Source organism: Triplophysa rosa, linkage group LG20, assembly GCF_024868665.1.
Source record: "Triplophysa rosa linkage group LG20, Trosa_1v2, whole genome shotgun sequence".
Lineage (NCBI taxonomy): Eukaryota > Metazoa > Chordata > Actinopteri > Cypriniformes > Nemacheilidae > Triplophysa > Triplophysa rosa.
Window position 1 is genome coordinate 9043688 of NC_079909.1, and position 21844 is coordinate 9065531.

The 21844-nt window shown below is 40.0% G+C and overlaps 1 protein-coding gene across 7 annotated transcripts in view; it reads left to right on the top strand.

Moving 5' to 3' along the window:
• LOC130571242 (inactive N-acetylated-alpha-linked acidic dipeptidase-like protein 2) overlaps positions 1-21844 on the top strand; it is a 218607-nt gene that overhangs the window by 120240 nt on the left and 76523 nt on the right. For all 7 annotated transcript variants that reach the window (XM_057362095.1, XM_057362090.1, XM_057362091.1 and 4 more), the window contains 2 exons: positions 12462-12599; positions 21617-21709. In XM_057362095.1, coding sequence (XP_057218078.1) covers positions 12462-12599; positions 21617-21709 — 231 coding nt within the window. The remainder of the gene's footprint in view (positions 1-12461; positions 12600-21616; positions 21710-21844) is intronic.

Here is a 21844-nt window from a genome sequence, read left to right on the forward strand (position 1 = left end):
TTACGCTCCCGAACGTTTTCTCTATAGCGGCACTTCTGTTCATTGGCCTTGATTAATATGTCAGTCTCATGTTGAAGCGCACGTTCATTGCGGATGTAATGCGTTTGTGAGAAGTGTTTTATTATATATTTCAGGCTGAACTCTTAAGTGGTTCAGCTGGGAAAATGTCATTTCTCTCATCACGATCTCTCTGCTGTAAAACAATCTGCAGCTTATGGCTGTTTGTTTTGTTAAGGACATGTTTGGCTCTATAGAAAATATACTCGCTAACAATGTCATAGAGGAAGATCTCATTATAAGTTTCTTTTATATAAATATATAGCACTAAAAGAGGTTATTGGCTCATAATAGGGGAACCACTTTTAGAGCCATATAGAACCATATTTTGGTGCTTCAGTGGTTCTTCAGCGGTTCTTTGGGATGACTGAGGTGCTATATAGAACCGCTGAAGAACCATACAGGGGCTTAACAGGTTGTTTATACCTAAACCATTTTTTAGAGTGTATTTTTATCATTTGACAATTACAGACAATTTCAGCATGACTGGATAGAACATACAATAAAAATACTGTGAAATATAGACTACTTTGGAAGACGTAAACAAATCTAGTTCAAGGTTGAAAAGAACTTCCTGTTTTAATTTTTAAACACTACACAAACGTGTGAACAAAATACAACCAACAGAACATTTATAACTGACACAAAATGTTAAACGAATATTTGTAAGATTATATATATACTGTATATGTATATATAAGATGAAAAAAAATTATAATACAAAAATGAAACAGGTAGTGCTTCTGGACCAGTGTTAACATTTTGGGAAGTGATCTATATGATCAAAAAATGAATATTTAATGATTTATTTATGATTATTTCACTTTTGTTTCAGGTCATCATATATATTTTTAAATGTGACGTATTTCTTATTTCAATTTTGTATTTTAAGATTAAACGTCTGGGTCTGGTAGATGCATAAAACAACAAAATCTGTACATAAAAGACATTTGAAAAATAAATAGTTTGCAAAATGTGACCTTTGTGCAACAAAAGAGAGAAGCTGAGATCTGTTACTTTGAAATAAAATCAACCCCTGAGGCTCAAAACTGCAATTTAATAAACGCCTTTCTGCGCATTGGAATTCATTTCCATCATGACAAAATTCACTCATTCTACTGAAAACTAGGACTGTCACTCACGACATATGGAAATACGTGAATGACATTTCGGAGGTTTAGATGTGCTTTTGATGACGAGTGGGTGGGCAAACGAGCTGCAGGCCGTAAGCTTTCTGCCATCTCTTTCAGAAGGTCAGGGCTGCCCCCTGCCTGGGCTGGCTGGGACTCTGACTTATCTCATCTGCAGAGAGAGGGAGGGCTGCTCTGTTTGTCCTGCCCGGTCTGTTCTGTTTATCGGACCCGTGCTGTTTAACACCACGCCAGAAGTGTGCCCCTGTCAGCCGGCTGGGCATTTGCCGTTATTGCTTTGAATAGGACCCTAAATTCACATGTAGACTATTAACTGAAGCGGATCCTCTGTTACCGTTGCTTCCAATATTTGATGTTCTGGGGTGTGCAGGAAAATGTTTGTTTTGATAAAACACGAATAGGAACCTGTTTCCATAAGCTACTTGATACATACATTTTCAGCGGTTTTCATCTAAATTATGAGTTGTTTTTGCACTTTAAATCCATGACAAGTCCCACATTGTGTCTATACTACAGTAGATTTTACAGAACAACCTATTCCTAATGTTATTTACCTTAGTCCAGCGCTGCTGCTGTCGAGCCCCCTTCCTCCCACTCATGAACGTCCCCCGCAGGCCCTGCCCATGCCATATATCCTGAGAGACATGGCCACAGTTTAGCCTCTGCAAAGAGGGAATAATTTTACCAGACAAGAATTTACAGTTGTGACTCTCTGTGAGCCCTCTGGCCCTGGATCCATCCCTCTCTTAGCATGCTGAGCGCGGCGATTATGGCTCTAGCTGCTAGCACTATTTACACATGCCTCCACCTCACGAATGGCCAGTAATGAAGAAGGCGGTGTGCTCGGTCTGAGCAGAAGTGTGTGTGTGGAAAAGAGTGCTTAGAGTATGTTTTTACAACTACAAGATAAAAAGTAAGGTGTGAGAGGGGATGGCTGGAGTCTTCTGCTTTGAAGCCTGCAGGTGTGTGTTAAACACTTCTTTAGTTCAAACAACTGCAAGTGGTTATTTTGCCTCTGTAGTGTAGATGTTTTTCACCTCCTAACATTGGTAGAAGGTAGAGTGCATAGGGGTTAGAACATGAGAGCACTTGGTTAATAATATTTTTCTTATACAGCAAATTTCCTATAAAACTAATTTACAAAATTATTTATTTTATAAAATTAACATTTTTATTCAACTTCAATATTTCTGATATTTGCTTTTATATTGATAGTGATAATGGATATTGATAATTTTTTGATATTTTTGTTATGATCACTGTATGCAACAAATGAAACAAAAATTTAACATCATTATTGACTAATAGAAGCAAGAAAATTAAGAGATAGAGAAGCATAATGAATCGCTTGGATTGTGCTGTTAATTTTTATTGTGATTCAGGTGTGTATAAGTCAGTATAGCTACACTCTTAAAAATAAAGGTGATTAAAAGGCTCTTCACAGCAATGCCGTAGAAGAACCATTTTCAGTTCCACAAAGAACCATTCAGTCAAAGGTTCTTTAAAGATCCATCTCTTTCTTACCTTTTTATGATCTGAAGAATTCTTTGGATGTTAAAGGTTCTTTATGGAACCATTTAGACCAAAAATCTTCTTCTATGGCATTGTGAAGCACCTTCATTTTAAGAGTGTATGTATCGCATCAGAAATAAGTGATGGAAATTCCAAATTTGGAAAAAAATCTCCTAATTCCCAAGAAAAGTTTTTAACGCTCACTTTAGGTGTGTTAATGGGAGATGAAAAGACATTTGCCGAGGTCTGAGGTAACAATTATTCAATTAATGTGACTAATCTGCTATTGGCGCAAATGTCATCTTTCAGAATTTCCATGTCTTCCATGTCATGTTTTTATATAGCGGACCACTGCCATCTGCTCAAACAAACCCATAAGAAAAATGGTTCTACATAGTACCAAAAAAAGGGTTCTTCGGCTTGTAACAATAGCAGAACCCTTTTTGGTGCTATATAGAACCCTTTTTATAAGGTTCCATAAAGAACCTTACCCTGAAAAGTGCTATGTAGAACCTCAGTGATGCTATAAAGAATAGTTGTACCACATTCTGCTTAGGAAACATTAAGATAATGTGCATGAAAATATTTTAGAAAAATGGTTTATAGGAGTTTCTGAAGTAAATAACGATTGACAACATTTCACCTGATATGTATATGCTTAACATTTTAACAAATTATTATCCTAAATTATTATTAAATTAGATTCCCATAAATCATCTTACCATAAAATATATGATTAAAAACAGTCTGAAGCTTACCTGTGTGGTGTGTCAATGTGCAGGTAGCTCAGCAGGACTGTTGAATCGGGACCTTGATGCAGGACAAACAACCAATCAGGAGGCAGCTAAATAACTGATTGAATTTAAACTGAAAAAGGCGGGAATAAACAACCCTTTTCCAGTACAATGAGCGCTTTTCCATCGTTCTCGTTGCTTAATCGTTCCACTCCGTGCCGATCCATGCCAGCTAGCCGGTACATAAAGGGTTTCATTTTCCCCCGCAGGGCTTATAAGGGAATTTTTTAGGTTGTAAACACAAACGCGTCACGCGCTGGCTTGTTAACACAAGATACTGAGCTATAACGCCTCTGCGCCCATTCATTAGCACGATTCAGCACTTTTAGACAACCGTGCAGCTTGCTTAAATCTTTATGTAGGATTCATTTCATCCTCAGGCAAACTTACCAGAGATCTTTGCCGTTTTCTCTCAGCAGCTAGCATCCACACCATACTGAGAAACCGATTTGTAAAAAGTTACATTTCTGTGTAATAAACTTGCATGTTTGCGTCCCCTCTGTTGGTTAAAAATATGTGAGAATGTGACTTTGAGGGCATCATGTAATGAGCTGTGTATTGTGTGTGGCTCCTGCAGGTGAGAATATGGGGAGAGACCATTAAGCTATCATTAAAACGTAATCATCATTAAATGAGAATTTGCTGTCCCCCAGGTTCGCTAATACTCCGGCAACTAATCATAAAAACATAATAAAGGTCAATTAAAAAACGATGTCATTTTAAACACCTTGGATGCCACACCGGGGACCAGAGGCCCTCACTCTTGTTATGGGCCAGACGTTGCATTTTTCTTCTGCATGGATCTTGTTCGTCAGTATTTTTTTTATCTGACACAGAGCAATGGGACTATACATGTTCACTGAATAGCGCCTAATGGATAACAGTTGATGTATTGGTTTGGTCGAGTGTGGTTTTGTTGCAGCAGTACAATCCAGAGAAAGATCTGAACAAATACGCTCGTGCACACACACATTCATCTAACAGACAGAAACTAGATTTCAGTCACAGAAGGTTTGTAGTTGTTTTGAAACACTGCCTTATTCCACAATGTATTGTTGTGTCAGATCAGCTATTTCCTTCAGGGAAGTGACTGGTAGGTCCAGTGAGATTGAGATCCAGTGAGAAGAATGTCACCTTATATCAGGTTTCTTTCGTGTCCGAGTCTCAATTTCGACAGAAAAACGTGCGGTTCCTGGTTCCAAGCTTTTTGTTTTGCAAAAAAAAAACATTTGTAACACTTTGTTTTCTCTCTCAGTCTCTCTCAACGATATTTTATACTGTACTATTTTGCTGTGCTGAGAAATACGGAAACCATTCTGATAGCAGAATGATGTGCATTGATTCTTTTCCGCTTCAGATGAAAATTGAGTTTTACGTAAGACAAAGTGTTTGTTTCCATGTCATTAACTATTGATTGTGATGACATTTGTTCATCAGTTGTTTCAGTTTTCACAAACCTTTCCATCAGATGTCTATGGCGAGTTGTTTTTTCACCATTTTGTGCGTCAGAAAGAAAAAAAAATAACAAACATGAGTCATTTACAAAGTGATTCAGTAGAGAAAATGTTAAATACATTATGCCTATTATGAGGCCTTCAAGATCTTTTTAAAACTTAATTTTGTTCGTTCAGTTGAAAAGCTTTGATCACTAAATCATTACTTCTTTGTAACTCTCTCATAATTTAGTTTGTATTCAAAACTTCCATACAAATACAACACAGACATTATGTCTAGTCTCTGCCTCTGTTAGAGAGGGAGTTAGGGGCTTTGGTCCCATTGAGTTCCCATTGAATTGACCTAGTGTCTTTGTTCCTGAGCTTTTGTTTCCAAGGTCAACAGCCATTTTTTAAATTAAAGACACTCAAGCATCACATACCAAACCGGTCTCATGAATTGCGTATAAATAACACGCTGTTGCATTATCGCGAAATACGTACGCCAAAGTTCGATTTTGCGTGCATATGATACGAGGTGTTTGCGTGCACCTCGCTGGAGAGCAGCCATTTTGAAACGTACATGAAGAGGAAACACTGAAATAATTAAAATAATACTGTTAGGTTTAGGGTTTGGGTTAAGGTAGAGGTTATAATATGCACGCACGCTAACATTAAGTTTAGGGTTTGGGTTAGGGGACAGGTTAATAAGACAAATTGCCGGTTAATATGTACGCGTGCTAAATTGGCATATCATATGCACGCAAAAATAGGCGTATTTATGCACGCAAAATCGAACTTTGGCGTAGGTCTTTCACGATAATGCAACGCGCGTGTTATTTATACGCAATTCATGAGACTGGGCGCCACATACTGTAGGTGTGCCACACATCCAATGTAAATTAAGTGACCTCTTTAGCATGTGTTGAGCATTACACACTTGCTGTGGTTTGGATAATATATTATCAATATAACATTATCAATATTATGCCATAGGACAGACAAGTTGTCCTTTATCATAAAATATATTTGATGTAAGATCTATGATAAAAGAAAAAACATAAAAAAAGAACAATACGCATCATATCTAAAGTTGTGTGACCGCAGGTTTAGCACATGAAAGACTCGCTAACAAGATGATGTAAACAAGACTGCACAAACACTTGAACTCAAGAGAGATGAGCAAATTCTCGATGTGAAGACTGATTCTGTTGTTCTTACGGAAATGATTTGCTAATTAACGTACAGCACTGTACACTGCACACTGAAATCCTGTCACATGAAGTTACATTTCACCCTGCACAAGTAGTCAAGGTTGTTTATTGACGTGAGCATGACATGGTTGCAAGTTTTCTCATGGATTCGATTAGTAACACATCAACACTGCATGAATAAGAAGTTTGTATGTGAGTTGCTAAAGTGTTTGTAGTCTGAAGAGTGCGCATATGGCTCCACTGCGGGCGTGTAATATATATATCATGAGCATCTCTGTGTGCAGGGAATGAGTTTAAGCCCTGTGGGTAATCACACTTCAGCAAATAACTCTTCCTAGGGGGCTTGTTTGCCTTAAAAAATGATGTTCGCTCAGTAATTTCGGATTGTATTAAAGTACATGCTCATTTTTGGCACGTGTTGCTTTTGCGGTCATTCCTTGACCATTAAACCTTTGTCTATGTGAATCTTGCTTTATAATCAAACTACGATTGCAGGCCATTACATCAGCATGGTGGCATCTACAGGTATATGGTATCCAGCAAGGCGTGTACAGTATAATTGAAGCGTGATATGAATCTGTGTAATGCACAAAGTTCACAGGGAGCTCAGGTAAGTAATTCTGTGTGGAATTAAGGAGCTTAGCCTGACTGAAATTAAGGGTGAACGACACTTGAAACTTTACTTGAGAAAATCAGATGAGGTGAAGCACAAGATTCCTTAGCAGTGTGTACTGTGCATATTTTAAAGCGTTAAGTCAGCAAAGGGGTAATTTTACCTGCTTGATGAATCAGACATCTGTTTAGTCTTTATATAATATCAAGCTAGCCACATTTAAAAAAAGAAAGAGTGTTCTTTTTCGAACTTGTTTTGGTTCATTTTTAGCTGTGCTGCAGATCGGGCTAAAGAATAAGGATGTGTTGGCCATAACCTTGTTTGTATTTATTTATCTAGACAAATGAAAGTACTCTTAGGCTTGTAAAAGAATCAATAAGCACCTTAGACATGTCCCCTAAGTAGACTGAAAGGTTCTCTTTATGTCTCACAAAAAAACTCCTTTTTATTCAGTTCACTCGAGAGGCATGATCAGCTCCATGTGTCTTTATAAGCATTGATTCAGTACCTGGTACAGCAGTAACCACAACACCGAAACTGCATATTGAGTATCTATATATACACTTTTCTGGCAATGTTTAACTTAAAGGGATTGTTCAGTCAAAAATGAAAATTCTGTCACGAATTACTCACCCTCTAGTTGTTCCAAATCTGTATAAATTTCTTTGTTCAGTTGAACACAAAGAAAGATTCGGAAGACCGTTCTGAGGCATTGACTACCATTACTGTATACCAAATTACTGTATAGCAAAAAACAATATTCAACATTTTTATTTAAAAACATTCAATTCAATACTCCATTTGTTTAAACATTTTGAAATTCTGATTCGTTGTGGCAGTTTTCACATTAAAATCGTTAAAAAATATACATTTTGTAGCAAAGTTAGTACACCCTTGCAGCGCCAGTTCGCCAGTGTTTTTTGCTAGTTTTAGTCCCAAACAGTTATCATTTTCACCTCATGCGCCACGTTGTTTAAATAGCAAATGCATTTGTGCGCCCAAATTTTTGGTCATTTAAAGAGCGCGTTAATAATATAAGGCGGGTGCACAATGTGCATACACTCTGCTTAATACACACAGAAGGCACACAGCAGCAGCACACAATAATGCCAAATATTACAAATAAAAGAATAACAATGTAAAAGATCATTGTGTACATACTGGATAAAAAATAGTATTAACCTCACGCACGAGCAGACGCGTTTCCTCTCTGGAGAAGCGTCCAGTCTTTGCTCTTGCCATGTAAATAGCGAATCCGCCATGACTCGAGGGCGACTCTGGTTGGTTTACTGCACGTTAGTCCCAAAACACACCAACTACTCATTAAGAGAATACGGACAACCCTTTTAGATCATGCGCCGACCATTTTTCCCGTCGTTAAACTAGCAAAAGTAGATTCAGACACGACCTAAGTGCACGTGCGCTGTGTGCTTTAGATTGTTAAAATAGGGCACTTTGTATCATTTATATTGGTGTAAACAAATAACATGATGTTATTTCCTGTGAAATATTTTGTTAAAACAGTGTGGACAGTTAGATCTATTTTTACTGTATATTACATTAAACATTTTAGTCTGCTTGGTTAAAAATTAAGAGACCACTTAAAAACTATTTTCTGTGTTTCTAAATTTAGCCTACTATTTATGGGTATGTGTAAAATGATCGTTTCAGTTTCATTCTGTGAGCTAGTGACAACATTTCTCCCAAATTCTAAATGAAAATGTATATGCATTTATGTGCATAAAATTGAAACGGGACACATTGGTCAAAATAACAAAAGATGCAATGTTTGCAGATCTTGAAAACTCCGATTTAAAATCATGTTTAAACAACACAATACTAATGTGTCTACATGTGTTTTACGACCAGTTCGAAATTAATATGGAATAAGACACATTTCACATTGCTATTGGGTGACTTTGTCATTCCTGAGGTTTTTTTCTATTCAAATTCAACACACAGTGGACTGTGATTGCCATTATACATCTAGAAATCCTGATTAAAGCCAAAACTGGAATGATCTCTTACATTTTCTCAGCATCTGTATACTCTAAAGCCCAGCCGATCCCTGTAAATACTAAATTGTAGTATCAGTTCCCTTTCTGTCGGTCTCTCGACGTTGTGTCGAACCGACAGAATGGGGTTTGCCTTGAGAACCTATCATCTTCTGAGTATTTAGAAAAGGCCAATGAAAATTGGCGAATGAAATTTGCATGCCGGGCTCCTCCCCGGATGTCCGGGTATAAGAGGGAAGCCGGCGTGCTCATTCATTCACCTTTTGTTCTTCAGAGCCTACGCATCTGATGAGCTTCTCTACGATCTTTGGTGATCATTTTTCTGCTGGATCTACGACGTGGACAGCGGACGGTCCCTTCCTGCAGTGACTCTCCCCTGGGCGTCTCGGCAGTTCCGGAGGTGTTAGAGCGAATTTCCTTTCTAAAAGAGCAAATTTCTCCAGCGTGGCTTGTCCCGCTGTTCTCATGGGTGCAACACACTCATCGAGGAGGGGGACGGACACGATGCCTGCTTCCAGTACGCTGGGGCAGACGTTGTGGATACGTCCTGCCCGCACTGAGGGCGGTGATGATTGTGTCACGGGTGGCTGTGTTCCCACGATGCAAGGCCAGGGAAGAGGAGGGGAAGAGGAGCATCAAGTGGTACTAGTTACACCCTTTTGGCCTAACCAGGAGTTGGTTCTCGGAGCTAAGGCTCTGACAACAACTCCCCCCTGGCCGCTCCCCCTGGCGAACTGCTTCCCCAGGGGAAGGGGCACGTTACGGCATCCCAGGCAAAACCTGGTCTCCATGTCTGGACGGGACGAGGAGATCCTGAGTGACCCACCCCTGGTCTGGTTGGGACGTCACTCAGGCTAGGACTTCGGCCACTGTGGCGCCTCTTCTAGTCATGGGGCTCTTCTCGGCGAGAAGACCCGCGGAGTTGCTCGGTCGGGTACGAGCTGTCCCTTCCTCAAGAGAGACTGGGGAGTAACCTCTCCCCCTCCACACTGGGAATGTATGTAGCCGCTACGGCCGCTCATCATGACCCAAGTGCTGGGTAGCCTCTGGGACAGCACGACCTGGTCATTAGGTTCGTAAGGGGCGCGAGAGGGTGACCACCTTATCCGCGCTCCATACCCTCTTGCGACCTAGGTGGCGGGCCTCAAGAGGCCCCGCCCCCTTTGAGCCTCTCGGGGTTGCCGCTCTTCCTCAGTCTTGATAAAGACGGCTTTCCTGATGGCGCTCACCTCCAAGAGGGTAGGGGATCTGCAAGCACCCTCCGTGTCCACAGATTGCCTAGAACTCGGGGCCGGGATTCTCACGTTATCTTGAGACCCCGCCCCGGCTACGTGCTCAAAGTTCCCACCACTCTTCCGAGAGACCAGTGTGTCAACCCACATCCTGGCAAGGTGTAGGACCGGCAGCCGGTAGGGCGTACGCCTGCGAAAGCCCTTCCCCCTTCCTTAGGGGGATCAGCGGCTATTACGCCTCCCCTCTTTCCCCGACTGGGTAAAGAACAGCCATTTTATCCATCACTAGCACCTTCCTCGGGGCAGGCTGGGCAGAGCAGCCCTGCCCCCTTAGGCCGGGAAACAGTTGAGTTATCTCCCACATAGCTCTAACCGGACCTAGTGCTCCAGACGTGGTAACCCCCCCCCCCTCCGTGGGCTGTTCCGTCTGATGTATCCTCATGAATGGTTCCCACCTTGGCAACCCATGACCTCCCCAGGTGGACTCCCACCTTGCGGTTAACTCCTGCAGTCCGCACATTCTTCCATGAGTTCTCCCCTGATGGTGAGACCATGTGGTGTCTCCACTAATTCCTCCCTACGGTAGGTAGTGGCCTCTGCAGCGTTTTTGCTTACCCAGTGGCCCGTACGGTGCCGGGCGGCTTCTCGCCATTTAGAGAACTAGGCCTCCGCCCGTGACGGCCGGTGACAGGGGCTTCCCAACTTTGTGTAAACCTCTGGATCCCCCTTCCTCTCCACTGGAGGGTCATAATTTCACGTTAGCGTGTTCGTCTGACTCGCCCAGGCCAGTCAACGTCGCTCCGCAGAGATTGTGACGCGGCTCAGTGCTGTGGCGTTTTCCATAGGAACCCCATTCTGTCGGTTCGACACAACGTCGAGAGACCGACAGAAAGGGAACGTCTTGGTTACGGATGTAACCTCGGTTCCCTGATGGAGGGAACGAGACGTTGTGTCCCTCATGCCACAACACTGGCCGCCCACCCCAGCGGTCGGGGGAGGATGCTTTAGGCTCCTCAGACCAAAGGTGAATGAATGAGCACGCCGGCTTCCCTCTTATACCCGGACATCCGGGGAGGAGCCCGGCATGCAAATTTCATTCGCCAATTTTCATTGGCCTTTTCTAAATACTCAGAAGATGATAGGTTCTCAAGACAAACCCCATTCTGTCGGTTCGACACAACGTCTCGTTCCCTCCATCAGGGAACCGAGGTTACATCCGTAACCAAGACGTTTCTTTGACTTGAATTAATGCTGCTTAATGCTACTTTAATAGCCCACAACACCCTTATTTGGAGCAATTTGGTTTATCAATGTGCATTTGTTGAGTCACACGCCCGATTATTTACGGTAAATAACATTTAGAAGGTTAGCGATAATGAGTTCAGATAATCTCCTTTCTCTCTAAACATAACTTTGACCCCTGTGACCTTTTTGAGTGGATAATTGCATAGACAGCACACTTCAAAAAAGGCAATAATCACTTTTTGCATCCTCTTGCACCCAAGACGAAAAAAAGCTCATTTCGAGAGGGACCTTCTTCTCGAATAGGCTAACTGGTGTAAAATAATTTTTCCCCCGTATACGTTTATGTGTTGAAAGCAATAGAGTGTTGTGTAACCGAAAGGTTTACTGAAAGTTATTCATAGATGACTGTACCCCATTCCAAAATCTCTGCTGGAAAATTAAGGCTCCTAAACAAATTTGCTCCGAGAGCAGGATTAGGCTCACCGTTTCTCTGTTTTAATGAGGCGGAATCAATGGAGCATGCCGTCCATATAAATCCCCATCGGCTTGCTAGAAACCGTTTCCTTAAACTTAAAATCTTTGGGCCTATTAGTTTGCCGCCCGAGAGCGGCAATCAGCGCTAAGGAAAAGCTTTGATAGGCCCGAGACATCCCTGCCTGGCTGTGCTGATTCTTCTCTGTGTTATTTTATTTTCTCGCTCTGATTTATAGCACATTACGACCCTCCTCGCCCGCTCCCCCTCGCTCACCCTACATAACAAACCACATATTTTCCCAGCCCCACTGCAACTATTTATACAGCACATATGGGACTAATGATGTTCATTTGCCCTTATAGATGGGTATGTGTGAAAAGACTCGGTGGAGATGTTTACCAATATCTCAGTGGAGCTCTTTGATTGGTATTTGGTTATGTTAAAATACCTCTGACATCCTCTAATGCTCCTGGAAAGTCACAATTATTTGTGTTTTTTGTTTGTTTTCATTACTGTGAAAAAGATTTAATAGGGCTTGCGGCCCTTTTCGTTGTGTTGTTTGAGCACACGAGTCACAATAAAGTAATTCAAATAGTTTGTTTTTAAATTCTTTATGCAAAAGTGACACAACTGTTTTGCGAAAACCCTTCTCAGACTACTATGTACACTGTTAATCCTGAAATAAATACAATGTTCTCTTTGTTTTCGTTTTCTTCGCAGCTGGAAGAGATGACCGGCATCACCTAACATCACTGCTGGTGCAGCCCATCTCTGCCTCCTTAGCAAAACTGCTGCTCTCTGCCCCTGCTATGGGGCAGGGGAGACCCTGCGTCCCTATGGCCATGCACTCAGCCTCAGGTAAGCCCCGGGCCAGAAACTCGCCTGCTGTACTGGACTTTCAAAAGACAGCCTCTTTGCTCCCGCACATTAACACTGATCTTGGCTTTCAAATCACCCGGCGTTCAAGATAACCTTGAATGCAAAGTAAGACTGAAGTGTTAGATGTAGTGTATGTGGAATGCTTTAAACAAATAGGTTATTGCAAGATATACGTGGCTTTTTGTATTACTTACATGTATGCATTTGGAAGATGCTTTTATCCAAAACAACATATTTTATCCAAAGCATTCCGTGTGGACATTTTTAATGTGTGTTCCTTGGGGATCGAACCCATAACATCTGCTTTGCAACGGAGCAAACTTTCTTACCAAGTGAGCTTCAGGAACCCCTCTATGATGTTCAGTTGCAATTGTATGTCAATTGCAGCATCTTTTGCTAGGATCTTTTGGTAGAAAGATCAATATACCTTATACTATATTATCTCATACATCTCATGTCGCTCATCCCATAATAGTCCCATAATCATTTCCTCACCCTCTTGTTAGTTCAAACATGTATTACTTTCTTTCTTCTGCAGAACACAAATGAAGATATTTTGAAGTAAGTTGCTAACCGAACAGCGCTGGCACCCATTGACTCCTATTGTATGGACACAAAGCCAATGCAAGTCAATGGGTGCCAGTTAACAACATTATTCAAAATATCTTCTTTTGTGTTCTACAAAAGAAGGAAAGTCATACAGGTGTGAAATGATAAGAGGGTGAGTAAATGATGACAGAATTGTCATTGCTACATTTAGTCATAAAATTAATACGTTTTACTGTATGTTACATTCATATTTAAATGTACATACACTACGAATCTGTTAATCGTTATTTAATGCATGTTCATAAAAATGATTGGTTACACTTTATATTACAGTACACAAATTTATCATTAACTACTTGCTTATTTCATGTATATTGGTTGTATAAAGCACATATGAATGCCTTATTCTGCATTATCTTATTCTACATCCCTTAACCCTACCCAAAACCTAAACTTAAAAACGACCTTATAAGCAGTCATTAGGAGTTTATTGAGGCAAAAGTCGTAGTTAATAGTATGTTAATAGTGAGAATTCTAAAGCCAAACCAAATTATTATACTTACAGTCCATGTAAAAGAACAGACTTCAGATTTCTCATATGTTCTCAGAAACTCACCTGACCGGTTTTTTTAGATCTTCCTTTTCTTTTTTATTTGTTAATCCTGATATCAGCTCTGAGCTCTCACTGAACCTTTCATGTCTGAGATCTTCATTAGTCACCTCCGGCTCATGCTGGTTTGGGGATTTAACCATCAAAAGCAGTTCTCTGAGCACATTACAGAATCAGTCCACCTGCTGGCCGCTGATGCTATGACACCTTAATAAAGCACTGGCTTTTTGATTTACGTTTCATGGTGCGAGTGTAGTTTCTGAATGTGTCGCAACGCCAGCGAATTATGCAGGTTTCACATATCATCTTAAAGTCACCCTCGCTTCGGCCGCCCATATCCGAGGTCATTACACACATCAGTCAGTGGGTGCCTATGGGACCTAATTGAAACCACGAGAGGAAGGTTGGTCAGCAGCCTTACAGCGCTCTCTAATGCAGGGCTTTTAGAGAGGTCAGACGCAACATGCAATGCGAGCAGCCACATTTGATGAAATAAAAATGACAGATGGAGGAGTTGACATGCATTGGAATATAATTGGATTTAAGTGGGCTGACCTACAAGGAAGGGCCATTCGATGGAGTGATGTTTTTCATCGACTAACACGGAACATAGAAGATGTAGTTTTGTACATTGACCTTTGACTAATAATGTACTTCATAGAAAGTCTAGTATAGGTTCATTGTTAGTATGTGAGTATGTGAGAATGACCGAACATTTTATGCAATTTTTAGTTTTAGCTTGATTTTATTATGTTCGTTAAGATTGTGGCATGATTATCAAGGTCAAAAAAGTTTTTTTTTCATTAACAACTTAGAAATAGTTTAGAATATTTCCATTAGTTCCATAGTTTCTTTATTTTTAAATTGACTAAATCCAAACAACATTCTGTTTATTTCCAGACTTGTGACAGACAGTGCCATTTTTATTTTTGAATGCATTTATGCATTTTTTTCATATTTATTTACATATTTTTATATTTATTAAATATTTTTAATGCCTTTTGATGGTACCACTGTAAAAAAATACCCATAAAAACTGTAATATTCTGGCAGCTGGGGCGCCGTAAAAATACTGTAAAATAACATTTATGTAAAATGACTTGACATAAAATAGTTGTTGATGTTGTTTTACACCCAACTTGTAAATTCACATTCTTTTCTGTAATTTGACATTTTGTCACAGTGTTAAAGGGATAGTTCAGCCCCCAAAAACATTCTGTCATCATTTACTCACGTTCGAGTTGTTCCAAATCTGTATACATTTCTTTGTTTTGATGAACACAGAGAAATATATTTGGGAGAATGTTTGTAACCAAACAGTTTTTGGACCCTATTGACTACCATCGTAGGATTTTTTTTTTTGTTCTGTTGAACACAAAAGAAGATATTTTGAAGAATGTAGGACAGCAAACAGTTCTGGGGCACTTTTGACTACCATTCTCATTTTTCCTACTATGGTAGTCAATGATGTCCAAGAACTGTTTCGTAACAAACATTTGTCCAAATATCTTTCTCTGTGTTCAACCAAACAAATAAATTAATACAGGTTTGGAACCACTAGATAGCGAGTAATTCATGACATCATTTTCATTTTACTATCCCTTTAAATTATTCTTGACAATTCTCTCAGACTTAACAGTTTCCCCTACATACAGATCCCTTATTAAATAAAGCTATCAGACAAATGAACGCAAACAGCATTCGTTTTTTAAGTCAGTGAGTGGAGAGAGATGTCTGTCATAAAAAAAAAGTTTCGTCACCGCTGGTGTTATGAGTTACCAGCATGACAGTTAGTAGGGCTGAGCCATTGTGCATCTACAATGTTTCCTGATGTTTGTGTACAACAGCAGCCGCTTGTGTGTGTTAGGTTTATCACATGCTAATAGGTGTCAGAACTTGCCATTCCGTCCATATGGAGCATGCATATGCACACATGCACACACACACGGTCCTAGTCACTCAGACATACACCCAGATGTGCGCACACATAAACACTCTCTGAGCTCTGAGTCAGCTTTCCGTCTCTGCCCCCCCAGCTGTGCATGTGTGCGGAAAGATGTGTGCTGCAGATTTTCATGTGGGTTATTAGTCTCTAATTCCCGCCTATTGAGTGAAAATCGTTTCTTATCTTTTGCATGGTCGCCTTGGAGACCCCATCACCGTGGCGGAACCGTTGTCTTGGCTTGAGAGGCAGTCAAGGATTTACGGCCCTGGTGACAAAATGAAAGGAAATGGGCTTTAAGGCAAATCCTCAGTTGAAGTCCTATCTCTGCCATTTAAGAGATTCGATATTGGGGTGATTATTGGCTTGCTCGCTGTTTTGGTTTGCTAGACTGGGATGCCCCCCAAACGCACAGGTTGTTGTTAGTCTTGATGCTTGTGTTATAATTGTCTTTTTCTGTTTGCTAATGGTCATTAAAAGGCTTCATAAATGTGAAAGCACCTAATAGAGCGAGATTTATCTGACAAACCGATTGTAGTGCTTTCGTGAACTAATCTCTGTGTCTGTGAGTCACTTCTTCACAACAGCATATCATTTTAATAACCAGACATTTCTTTCTCAAAGTATTAGGGGAGCTTATTGCCTATCGGCAAAAACCTTTTCACTTTTTTGTGATTCACGGTTTTCTACATAAAATCATTCTACATCATGTAAAGAACATTGTGTGAAAATATAGACTTGATATCTTTAGTACTGACTGAGGAAGATCATGACAAATATTGAAATAAATGTTTAGGAAGCAAACTTCCATCATTTCTTTGTGCAAAATAATAAAACGTACTGGACTTTCAGTGATCTTTTGATTTAACAAAATGAATATAACCTAAGATCAATAAATGCTGTAGAAGTATTGTTTTTTTGTTAGTTCATGTTAGCTAATGCATTAACTACTGTTAACAAATACAACCTTAAAGGGACAGTTCACCCAAAAATGAAAATTCTGTCATCATTTACTCACCGTCGAGTTGTTCCAAATCTGTATACATTTTTTCGTTCTGATGACCACAGAGAAAGATTTTCCTACTATGGTAGTCAATGGTGGCCAAGAACTGTTTGGTTACATGCATTCTTCCAAATATCATTCTCTGTGTCCATCAGAACAAAGAAATTTATACAGATCTGGAACAACTTAAAGTAACACTTCACCCAAAATTGAAGATTCTGTCATCATTTACTCACCTTCGAGTTGTTCCAGATCTGTATAAATGTCTTTGTTCTGATGAACACAGAGAAAGATATTTGGAAGAATGCTTTACCAAACAGATCTCAACACCCATTGACTACCATAGTAGGAAAAGTTACTTTATCTTTTTGTTGTTGTTCTGTTGAACACAAAAGAAGATATTTTGAAGAATGTACAGCAAACAGTTCTGGGGCATTTTTGACTACCTTTGTAGTTTTCCTACTATGATAGTCAATGGGTGTTGAGATCTGTTTGGTTATAAGCATTCTTCCAAATATCTTTCTCTGTGTTCATCAGAACAAAGAAATTTATACACATTTGGAACAACTCAAAAGTGAGTAATTGATGACAGAATTTTCATTTTTGGTTGAAGTATCCCTTTAAAGGTGAGTAAATGAAGTCAGAATTTTCTTTTTTGGGTGAACTTTCCCTTTAAGTTTTTTAGAGGCAGCGTGCTGTAATTGTTATTCATATAATAATAGCAAGTAGCTCTTTTGGTTTTGGAACAGGGCAAATTACTTTGGTAAGTACAGTATGTGTGCGACTGTAAACCACTTACTGGAGCATGGGCTGCTACAACTCGTCTTCTGTCACCAGCCCAATGTCCAGCAATCAATGTCCGCCAAAAACCTGCAGTGGCAACATGAACACCATCGATCCTGCGGAGAGGGAGGGTTCGCCTCCCCTGACGCTCACTCACCCCCCTTTTTCCTCACGCTGTGAAAGCTCCCAGCTGTGAACCGCTCCAGCCTGGTCCCAGGCCTGCACCTCTCTTCCATTAACCGGATCAAATGCTCCGAAGCTAGTAATCTGTGCTCTATTGATTGGGCCGAGCTTTGACCACTTCTGAGGTTTCAAATCATTTGTTTCCATCTGTCTCCTCTTTCTCATTCCATTCCCTTTCAATTAAGCCTCACTCTATCGCTCCGATGTGCTCTAATTGCATCCATGTCTCCCTGCTCGGGGAAATGAGACGTTAGCCGCAAAAATAGTATGCGAGCCTATCAAACCTGGAGACAGACTCTCCCTCCTGCACATATTAAACACTCTGGCATTGTATGGGAGGCTGATCGTTTATTGTCCATGGCTTTGTAATGGCCTCACGTGTGTCTATATATTCCTGAATGGTATTTGTTCGTTATTGTGTTTGTGTGTGTGTGTTTTTGCCAGGTGGTCAGATTCATCATCCATTTATTTACCGTAAAGAAACGAAATCGAAAAAGAGGGTGAATGGGGTCCAAATGCATTAGTACTTTCTATGAATGTCTGAGCTTCTGTTCTGCTCTGCTCGGATGAAAAATCATACTATAATAAATTTCTATGCAATTACAGCTCCCTGGCAGAAAACTGTGTGATTGGCTTTATCGAAACGCACCCGCTCCTTTAATTATGATGATATTGATTGCGTGTGAGGGTAACCTGTCCGATATCGGTTTTGTTCTTTTGCACACATGGGAAATATAACAGCACAGCGTCCTGTGCTCTGAAATATGTTCGTAATATGAAACTTTTTTAACATTCTGTTAAAAAAAGCTAATGACAATAAATAAAATACCCATATTTTACCTTTATTTTTCATAATAATAATAGTAATCACGATTACTACTGTTGTTGATATTATTATTATTTAGTATAATTATTATTAGCATTAGCATTATTAGCATTACTTTTCCAAATTGGTGACAATAGGAAGTTATAATTATAATTCAATTATTTGTCAGTTATGGTGACCCATACCCGAAATGTGACTCTGCATTTAACCCATCCAGAGAGTAGTGAACACACTCACAGCAAGTGGTGAACACACGTACACCCAGAGCAGTGGGCAGCTATCACTGCAGCGCCCGGGGAGCAAGTAGGGGTAAGGTGCCTTGCTCAAGGGCACCTCAGTCGTTACCCGCCAGCCCTGGGGATCGAACCGGCAACCTTCTGGTCACGAGTCCAGACACATTGGTGTATGTGGAGTGGTCAAACATGGAATCTATGAATACATACAGTATCTATGGATGCTAGCACTGCATAAATAACAAAACATTTACTTTTAAATAAACAATAATATCTTATAAACTCTTGTATACAGATAAGAGTAGGGGTCTTAAATAGGGGTGACACAGTACACAACACTGGTATTGGCAATAACCATGATACAAAAACCATGAATATTGATATTGTGTTAATTCTACACACAATACCTATAATTATTCAGCAGTTTTGCCTTAAGAGCCATTGCAAATGCTCTACTTCTCTCCTTCTCTCTCTCTCTCTCTCTCTCTCTCTCTCTCTCTCTCTCTCTAATCCTTACTGAATATTAAGTGTGATTTGCTGGCCAAACAAGGAGAAGTACACTCTAAAAATGATATTTTTGTAACCCAATAGTTGTCATAGGTAATTTCTGTAACAACCCAGCCAGTTGGGTTGGGTTAAAATTGAGCTGCGTATGCGGTTATTTTAAATTTCAACGGTCGACCGGCGCCACTGCTGCCAGACGAGAGGTAATTTAATATTAATAATACTTATTAGATGTGCGTGTGTGTTTGTATGCCGTGTTTTTTCATAGCAACACAAACGCACATCTCTGTCGACTGTTTTTATTATCTGCATGACTGTCGACGCCAACACTTGCTTTTTATAACCAACCTATTTCAAACGTAGATTAAAATAATTAACTTAGTTTTTCATTGTCCAAAACTTTTAGGTGAGGTATAAACTTTTGTGGAAATCATATTTTAGATGTGCCATTTAGATGGCGGCGCACTCGGGTTTTAGAACCCAGCAGAAGCGTCAGGGCTCCTAACCGCTGCAGCGCCACTCAGTCAAAAGTACCAGAATTCAAATGACAAGTGTGTTATTTTTATTTTTTTGCAAATACAGTAAATGTATTTCTATGTTATGCATGGTTTGTTTACACTGCAATAAAATAATAATAAATAGGATGGCCAAAAATAATTAACAACAAATATAACAATAATGATAAAATAATAAATAACATGTTGGCAAAAATAACCCAACAAATTAGTTATTTATTTCATAACCCAACAGTTGGGTTAAACTTGTAACCCAATATACTGGGTTAAAATAACCCAACAATGGGTCGGTGCTACAGTAACCCAGCATTGGGATATTTGTTGGGTCAATTTTAACCCAACTGTTTTTAGTGAGTAAATAAAATTAAAGATGAATTTGACTGATAGTGTTATTTTATTCGTTAAAAAAAAAAACATTAAAATAGATATCATGATAATAATGGTACCGTGAATAATTTTGTGAAAATTTGATATCGTGACAGCCCTATAGTCTGAAGTAATTTTTATCTGTTTATCATGGTTTTATGGTATGCCTGCTTTTCTTCTCAACCAGCTAATTTACTTTTACAGAAGGTCTTATTCTGGATCATTTGTAAAAACCTGAGCTGTCTACCATTTCATTCTTTTCCTGCAAGATCACTTTCTCGCTTTGCTCACGGCGAGCAGCTCACCTCTCTCAACACACTGTAACCTCTCATACCCACTGGTGATTAATGGGCAAATCTGTCACACCGCGACCCGTGTGCACGCCAGCACTTTTAAACACTCCCTTAGAACTGCATATACATCTTGTGCTCCTTACCCAAAGTCATTTGTGCTGTTGTCAGATGTGATAAATGGGGTCCGTGTGCTGTGTGAAGCCAGCTGCATTTTTAGAGTGAATTTGATTACTTTCAAAGTGTTAAAAAAACGTACTTTAGAGAGTTGTGTACACACATCCCCAGCGTCGGTGGCGTTTGCGTCTAAGTGCATCTGTGGTACCAAACCTCATCTTTATTTCCCTCTGATAATCACATCTCCTGAATATTATAAAAAAACTCTCACTCTGCGCCTCAAGGCCAGCACATCTGCTCGGTCTCTGAGGCCTTTCTTACAAAGAAATTCTCAATTCTGCAACCTGGAGAAAGTCCATTGTGGGGTTTCACATCTCCACCTGAGCGGTGTCGCTTTAAGAGAGGCGAGGAAAGTTGCAGAGAGAGAGGCCTGGGATGTCATCCAGGACCATGTGCCTCTTTTTATCCGCTGAGATATCAGCTTCATTTAAATTCACTCCATCGCGCTGAGCCTTTATGTGCAATTGTTAAGAGCATCAGTGAGCGGTAGCAACACCTTTTAATGCTGTGGTTCTGTATCTCTAAAAGCATTTATTTTCACCCCTCCTGTTTCCATGCAGCATGCAGAGGGACGTTTAGATTGAGTCTGTTCGCTGTTCTGCAGTTCCTGTGCATGTGATAGGAATGGATTTAACAAGGGAGAGTGTGCTAAAAACGCACTCTCGTTTGCAAGCACAGACTGTGTTGAGCCACTTGGGAAAAGAGTATTCACTTGGGACCTGGAGTCAACAGAGGACCTCTTCTGAGTTGACTGTAGATCAGTGATCACATTAAGGTTTATATGCGGGGAGACAAATGCAATTGGTTGATGGTGCTGGGTCGGGTTAGTCAGAATACACAAAAGACAAGGGAGCAATGGCACTGTGATGGCGATGTTCTTTTTTAGTTGTCTCTATATTAAACTGGCATCGGAGAAAGTATTTTACCATTGTATTCAAATTCCTGTTGTATTTTTGGCTGTTAACTTTAAAAATGACTACAAGACTAATTTTTTTTCAATTTCTCTATTTCTCAGTGAGAACAATTATCAATCTTACCATTGAAAACCAGGCAGCCTTCAAGACAGTGCAAAATGTCATCGGATTTCTCAAAGGCAAGACTAATCCAGGTAGGTCTGCATTACAGGACAATGATCATTTTGTTTCTCCAAAACAAAATGGTATAGCTCAGAGAACTCAACATATCATCACCTTGGTTCTATCTGACATTTTTGTCAAAATTAAGTTATTCACATTCGTTTTCT